This window comes from Dermacentor silvarum, chromosome 10, assembly GCF_013339745.2.
Source record: "Dermacentor silvarum isolate Dsil-2018 chromosome 10, BIME_Dsil_1.4, whole genome shotgun sequence".
In the NCBI taxonomy this organism is placed as follows: domain Eukaryota; kingdom Metazoa; phylum Arthropoda; class Arachnida; order Ixodida; family Ixodidae; genus Dermacentor; species Dermacentor silvarum.
In genome coordinates, this window is record NC_051163.1 from 146,158,274 (window position 1) to 146,166,182 (window position 7,909).

Consider the following 7,909-nt stretch of genomic DNA (forward strand, 5'->3'; position numbering starts at 1 on the left):
CGACCGAGCAGCGTTATGGGCGTGTTCGTTTCCTATGACGCCGCAGTGACTCGGAAGCCACTGAAATGTCACGTGGTGTCCTTTTTCAGTCAAGGTATGGATTAGTTCTCTAATCTCGAATACCAGTTGTTCGTGTGGTCCACGTCGCAGGGCTGATAGCAAAGACTGCAGTGCTGCCTTCGAGTCAATAAATATTGACCATCTTCGAGGTTGTTCTTGGCTGACGAGACGAAGTGCAGCGCGAAGAGCTGCAAGTTCCGCAGCCGTCGATGTCGTTGGGTGACACGTCTTGAAACTGATGGTGGCGGCTTTCGCTGGGAATACCACGGCTCCAGAGGAACACTGGAGAGTTGCCGATCCGGCAGTATAATTATGTACGTGGTCGGTGTACCTTTCGTGCAATGCTACACATCGGCAATGTGGCTGAATGTACAATCCGTTATAAACTGCTATCTACCCCATTTTTCTAGAAAGGTACGTGAAACCAATGAAATCTAGCAGAAAATAGTTATAGAGACCTATGTCATTATGCACACATTTGTAAGAAGTTTCATATTACAGGGTGCTTTTTTTCATTTTTTGTTTCATACTATTGCAAGTGCTCTATTCACGCTGAACAATGTTTTTTCACTGCATCGTCTTTACATAAATGTGCCACACGCCGGCAATGGGGCTGAATGTACGATCCGTTATAAACTGCTACCTACACCATTTTTCTAGAAAGGTGAAACTAAAGAAATCTAGCATAAATGCAAACCTAAGCCATTATGCACGCATTTGTAAGAAGTTTCATTTAACGTTTTTTTTTTTGTTTAACCAGCAAACAAGCACGACAAGCGAAGCACGTAAATAAGCACACTCAACAAAAGCGCCCACTGTATCAACAGTACTGCCTCTCGATAAAGAACTCGCCAGTTCTCTTGAACGATGGTCATAAGGCTCGAAACCAGCAGCAGATGTGCGCCGTCCTGGCCTATATGAGCCTATTAGCTGCCCAAAACCGACTCCAGGCTATACTGATATCCTTGCAGGCAGCGTTGATATTTTATTTTATATTTTGGAAACAAAAAGCACAACTCTCGCGTCAATAAAATGTAAACACGAAGCGCGGCCGCTGCGCGAAGCATATGGACGGCGCCAAAGAAACGCTCCCACCCGCGCGCCTGATGATGGTGATTTATTGCCATCCCCTTTGAAACGGGGCGGCGACAAATAGTCACCTAGCCGGCTTGACTTAATCAGGTATACTATACGTGTTCTTTATCTAGAATTTTTGTATACCTCTCATTATTCTTTTTCAAAGATTTACCTCGTACCGCTACCTATGATTTTAAGAGATCAGGTCGTATCCCTCTTTTCCCAGCTTTTTTCCCCACCAGTACTCTAATCGTCTCTTGCTTATCTCTACCGCTGATCTGTTGATGTTTCCTTCCACTTTAAACCCAAGCGCTTCTGGGAGTTGCACGTGCGACGGGTGGACCCCGTCGCATTCCGTTAGGATGTGCTAAGTGGCCTGTTCCGAAGCAGTGGCGCCGCTGCGGTGGCGCGGTGAACTAGGCGCCTCACACCGGTTTCGGGCGACGTGGCAGGCCGCACCTCGTGGGTTTCATCGAGCGGCCGTGGGTACACCGCGGTCATGTGACCGATGTGACATCGCCACCTTGCGTAAGGTCGGTAGCCTCCGAGATTTTTTGTGCGTGCAAATCTCGGAGGTGACGGGTTGCTGAAGCGCGCGTTTCTATTTATCCACTATGAATCACGTCGCGCCAGACACTGCGCTCTCTTCCGTTGTTGTTTTCACGCGTTTGTTCGATGCCACTCGCGCACGAGCGTTGAGCTGGAAGTTGCCACTGTGTGTTTCGCGGGCCTTTCATTACCGCAGCCCCCCCCCCCCCCTTTATTTATGATGCTGCCTTACCCATCACTGTGGTTGCGGCGTGTTAGGAGACGATCGGCGCTTCTAAGCAGGCGAGTTCACACCACGATATGCACCCAAGCGTGGTGAGCCCTTACCGTTTCACTTCCAGCAATATTAAAGCGCTTAGATTTCTGTGTCCGGCTGTTTTTATGGTTGATAAGATGTCGGCGGTCGGTCGTCGGACTGTTGATTTGCAAAAAAAAAAAAAAAAACGTCAGTTCGTTCCCTCTCGCTAACTATATTTCCCTCGCATCTGGCTAGTTATTTCGTTCGCTCGCTCGTACGGGCTTTTCGCTCGCACTGACAATCATGCACCGACGACGGTTTCTACACATTCTTTTCTATATATTCTGCTCACAGTAGAATTCGCCGCAACACTTTCTGCTGAGCGCCATTCCTAGTAACGGCTGTACCGATGTATTCCGGTGGCAACAAAAGTGATGTTCGCTCATTAACTCGATACTTTAATTTATGCGTAATATGAGTAAGGCCTAATAAATAGAGCGCATAAATAATGCTTACAAAATGGATCAGGAGAAAACTTTTAACGTCATTCGTAAACTACATCTCAATTTGCAAGAAACTGTGAAAGCAAAACGCGAAAAAAAAGTACACACAAATCAATTAGGTCGGGCAGTGCGCTCGGTGTGTAGCACCTCTTCGAATTTGGCTGCGTTTCCTTCACTATCGACGCACGATGACACGACGATAGGGCGTGGTATGAATGAATTTGCAAAACGATGAGAGCGGTGTAAGCGGGCCGGCAGTCGGGTGACGAACAACGTTTATTGCGGTTGGAACGAAGTACATATAGGAAAGAATTGTGACGTAACAGGTCACGTGATTTTAACAAAATGGCTGTTGACGTCAGAGTGACTCAGCCATGCTACATCTTCCCTTTCTTAGGGAAGCAAATAATTACAATGGTCTTTCTGGTTGGGGGTAGCGGCAAGGCTCCCGGCGTGGCCTTGTGCTTCTACGTAGCTCTTGGGCGGGCTGGGCGTCGTCTAGTCGTTCGGACCCAGCACAAGGATTCTCTTCGGGATGTGAAGGCGCGTCTCGCAGATGTTCACGAGTGCGCCTAATTTCGTGGCCCTCTTCAGTCTTCAGCACCACGGAGCGCGGCGTCTCAGCTGGCCTCAGAAAGACCGCAGGTGCCCAGGTCTTCTCATGGGTATCGTATGCAGTCACTCTCTGGCCAGGAGACAGGGGTGGCAGGTTCCTGGAGTGGCGGTTGTAGTAGATCCTCTGGCGTTGGCGGATTTCCTGGAGACGGTTATGGACGGCTCGGTTGGGCACAATCTCCGGCACCAGGTGGCTTGCGGGTACAGGCAGCAGGGTCCTCGTCTGCCTTCCCATCAGTCTCTGCACAGGGGACTTCAAAACAGCATCGCGTGGAGTATTACGCCATTCAAGCAGAGCCATGTGGAAATCTGGCGTTCTAAGAGAACACTTCTTTAGTAGTTTTTTGGCTTCTTGCACGGCCCTCTCCGTCATACCATTGGACCGTGGATGATATGGGCTTGACGTTACGTGGTTAATGCCGAGCCCATATAAAAAGTCTTTGAATTCTGTGCTGTTGAATGGCGGCCCGTTATCGCTGCACAGCTTAAGCGGTAATCCATGAACCGAAAAAAGTTCGGCGCACCAAGACTTCAGCTGGTTAGCAGTGGTGTGGCGAAATTCCTTTATTTCAAAAAAGAAGGAATAGAAGTCGACAATAATGGCAAACTGTCGGCCCCCGTAAAAGAATAGGTCCATTCCTACAGCTTCCCAGGGCAAGTTTGGAACTTCATGGCTCAAAAGCGGCATCTTTGCGTTTCGTGGCTGATGCTTCTGGCACACTTTGCAGTTTCGGCAAAATTGCTCTATGTCGCTTGCCATGCAGGGCCAGAACATGACGCTTCGTGCCCGTGCCTTCATCTTATCGGCACCGGGGTGTGCAACGTGCAAAAGAGCCAATATTTCTGCTTTTATCGAACTTGGTATGATCACCTTGTTGCTGCGAAATAGAAGACCATCCTGTGCGTGTATCTCCTCCTGATAAGGCCAGTAGGGGCGGATTACTTCTGGAACCTCGTGCTTGTTGTCAGGCCAACTGGTCAGCGCATATTCCCGCAGCTGGGAGAGAACGGTATCGTTGTTTGTTGCTGCGAGAATACTTTTTAGACGCGCTTCTGAGGCTGAAACAAATTCCAGCACATTGACTTGAAACTGATCAGTTTCCTCGCACATGCTCACTTTGCTCGGAAAACGCGATAAAGCATCCGCAAGAAAAAGTTCTTTGCCTGGCTTATACACCAGTTTGATCGGATAGCGCTGCAAGGTCAGCCTCATGCGTTGCAACCGGAGGGGGCACTGATGCAGCGGCTTGCTAAGTATCGGTACCAAAGGCCTGTGGTCGGTCTCTACAATCACTTCTGCCCGACCAAAAACGTAGTCGTGAAACTTCGTGCAACCATGCACTATCGCCAGCATTTCCTTCTCGATTTGTGCATAGTTTTGCTGCGCCTCTGTGAGGGACCGGGACGAAAAAGCGATGGGGCGGCCGTCTTGCATTAGAACTGCGCCGACTCCTAATTGGCTTGCGTCGACCGAGAGAACGAAAGGCTTTTTAGGGTTGAAGAAAGCCAAAACGGGTGCTTTAGTCAAGGATTGGCGCAAGGTGTCAAAACTCTTTTGTTGCGCCTCCGTCCAAACCCATGCAATATCTTTACGCAACAGTGTTCGAAGCGGCGCGGTTACTACCGACATGTTGGGAATGAATCGCTGCACGAAATTCATCGTACCAAGAAATACTTGCAGTTCTTTCTTGTTCGATGGTTCAGGCATTCCAAGTATGTCTTGTACCCTCTCCGGATCCAAGCGTAGGCCTTCTGTAGTGAGGATGTGTCCCAGGTACCGGACCTCCGGCTGCAGAAACGCACTCTTCTTTGGGTTAAGTCGAAGGTTGTGCTGTTGACAACGGGACAACACAAGTTTTAAGCTGTAGTCGTGTTCGTCTTTAGTTCTGCCCCATACTAATACGTCATCCATCACAACCGCCACACAGGACAAGCCTTCTAAAACACGGTGCATTGCTGCTTGGAAAACTTCTGGGGCCGAAGCTATTCCAAACGGCATGCGAAGAAACCGATAGCGACCATACGGAGTGCTCATGGTGCAAAGTTTGGAGCTCGACTCACTAAGCCGAATTTGCCAAAACCCTGAAGCTGCATCAAGCGTGGAAAAGAATTTTGCTCCGGCAAGCCTAGGAGCGACATCCTCTAACGTTGGCATGGGATAGTTTTCACGGAGTATGGCTTGATTGAGCGCCGTTGGATCCAGGCAAATTCGAACTTTGTCTCCTTTAACAACGGTAACCATGTGGCTGGACCATTCTGTAGGCTCAGTTACCTTTGTTATGACGCCTTGATCTTCCATACGCTGAAGTTCCGCTCTAGTCTTGCCTTCCAGGGCCACGGGGATTCTCCGAGCCGGTACGATGACACCCACGGCGCCAGGCTTGAGTTTTATTTCGTACTCGTAGCCCTTGAGCTCACCTAGTCCCGAGAATACTTCTGCAAAAGGTTGTGCGGGCGGGTAAAGTTCATCGACCTCGATGTGCTGTACCCGGCAGATAAATCCAAGGCGTTGGGCCACTGAACCGCTCAGAGTCACTGGTACATTTTGCTCTATGATGTAAAATGTTTCGGGGACCACCCTCTCATTGGCTGAAAGCCGCAGGCGCACTTTTGCTTGGGCGGTTGACTTGTGGCCGAAAAATGCTGTTAGCGCAACCCGGCAAGCTTGCTCTGGTAGATCCGGTAGCTTTGCGACGTCCCTCCTTGAAATGACGCAGCAGTTTGCCCCCGTGTCTAATTTGCATGTCATTGGTTGGCCTTCAATTTCTACCGTCGCGCTCCAGTGGTCTGTGTTAACCGCGCTCACCGTTAATGCTTGCAGAAAAAAATCGTCGTCTGCGCATAGTTCCCGTAGTTCTTTCTTCTTATGGGGAAAGCTTCGCGAAGGCGGTGCCGATTTGCATGCTCGGGCGAAGTGGTTAAACCCTCCGCACTTATTGCATCTTCTACCGGTGGCGGGGCATTTTTCGCCGCGGTGTGCGCGATAGCCGCAGCTACCGCAGGCATCGCCTTTCTTTGCGACTACGTTAACTGCATTGTCCTGCTCTGTCTCCGCGGCTTCACTGATTTCACGAAACTGCTGTTTCCCTTGCTCTTGTGTCCGACAAATATCGATAGTCTTCTTGTAGGAAGGGTTTTCCGCAATCAGTTTCTGTTGCAGGCTCTTGTCTCGAATACCCAGAATAATACGGCTGCGCAGCATCCGGTCTTCCATTAGCCCAAATTCGCAGTTTGTGGCTAACATTCGTAGCTCCGTCAGCCACTCATTGAAAGGTTCGCCTTCCCTTTGGTTTCTGGACCCAAATAGAAATTCATGATAGGATCAAGTTCGTTTCCGGCTTGTAGAACTCTTCAAACTTAGCGATTAAGACGTCTACGTTATTTTTGTCCTCTTCTGCCTCAAACGTGAAGGTGCTGTATACCTTCCTTGCCTCTTCGCCAATAATCACTAGCAACGTGGCTGCTTGCACTTCTTTTGCTTGTTTTGTCAACTGGGTAGCAGTGGAAAATAGCGTGAACTCACTCTTCCAAGTTTTCCATCCAAGCCAGGCGTTGCCCGATGTGTCCAGGGGCTTCGGCGGCGGCAAAATCGTTGACGGCAAAAGGGCTGGCGGCGTGGCCATTTCGGCTAGGCACCGCTGCCACCATGTAAGCGGGCCGGCAGTCGGGTGACGAACAACGTTTATTGCGGTTGGAACGAAGTACATATAGGAAAGAATTGTGACGTAACAGGTCACGTGATTTTAACAAAATGGCTGTTGACGTCAGAGTGACTCAGCCATGCTACAAGCGGAATATCGGTCATTCAATTTGCACAGGGGATCGCAGCGAGAAAGTATGACTGCAAGAAAGATATCGTCAAAAAGGGTTGGATGACGATAAAGTTTATGAAAAAGCGAAAGCTATTGGTGTTGTGGATGCGCTGTAAGAATCAGCACGGTATACTGAGTGGCAGCACTGCTCTGAGTTCCATGTGGAGCCGTTGTCCGTGTCACGAAGAGCGGCTTCAATGTTACTGCACTCGCGCTGCATTTCTTCGTGGTGTAAAACACTTCCCGTTGCGGTGTCAACTTCATTTTCTATCCTTCGTCCCTTCTGACGAGAGCTCAACACCACAAGAGGCTTCGTTTTATTAGCCGAACTCTTGCTAATGTAATACGATTACAGCAGCAACTGACACAATGTGTGCCATTCGATAAATTAAGAATTCTCCTCCCAAGAACGGTGCCGTTGAAAACCCGGTACGCTAAGGTAATTGAACAGATAGGTCGTCTTATGAAAACGTTTTCAAAACGTATTCAGCCCTCCTTTTTAAGCTGTCCTCCTTGCGACATCTTTAATGCGTCGATCATGGTCAAAAATTTGTTTTAGACGCTTAATCCATTAATACGACGTTTTGAAGACTTTATGTACTACCTTACCCGCCGTGGTTGCTCAGTGGCTATGGTGTTGGGCTGCTGAGCACGAGGTCGCGGGATCGAATCCCGGCCAAGGCGGCCGCATTTCGATGGGGGCGAAATGCGAAAACACCCGTGTACTTAGATTTAGGTGCACGTTAAAGAACCCCAGGTGGTCAAAATTTCCGGAGTCCCCCACTACGGCGTGCCTCATAATCAGAACTGGTTTTGGCACGTAAAACCCCATAATCTATGTACTACCTGGGTAGTATACGTATGCGAATACATATACAAAAAAAATGTAGGATAAAAAATTTGTTAATATAGTAATACAGTGTTACAATGTGACCTAGGAAACAAACCGAACGCTTTGGACACGACAGTTATACTAATTGTGCGTGTTTTCCTATTGTTTATGGACGCCCAAAATTGCCTCGGATTAATAATTTAAAATAGTGCGCCTTTTGCTA

The 7,909-nt window shown here is 48.9% G+C and overlaps 1 protein-coding gene across 1 annotated transcript; it reads right to left on the reverse strand.

The window, feature by feature from the left end:
- Positions 1-2,683: 2,683 nt before the first annotated feature.
- LOC119466195 (uncharacterized protein K02A2.6-like) lies at positions 2,684-5,838 on the reverse strand. Its single transcript, XM_037726684.2, has one exon. The coding sequence runs from the start codon at positions 5,789-5,791 to the stop codon at positions 2,837-2,839; it is 2,955 nt and encodes a 984-aa protein (XP_037582612.2). The 5' UTR covers positions 5,792-5,838; the 3' UTR covers positions 2,684-2,836.
- Positions 5,839-7,909: the final 2,071 nt, after the last annotated feature.

Bases quoted from the DNA above. Each gene is read 5' to 3' on its own strand.
- LOC119466195 (XM_037726684.2), bottom strand. From the start codon at position 5,791: ATGACATGCAAATTAGACACGGGGGCAAACTGCTGCGTCATTTCAAGG.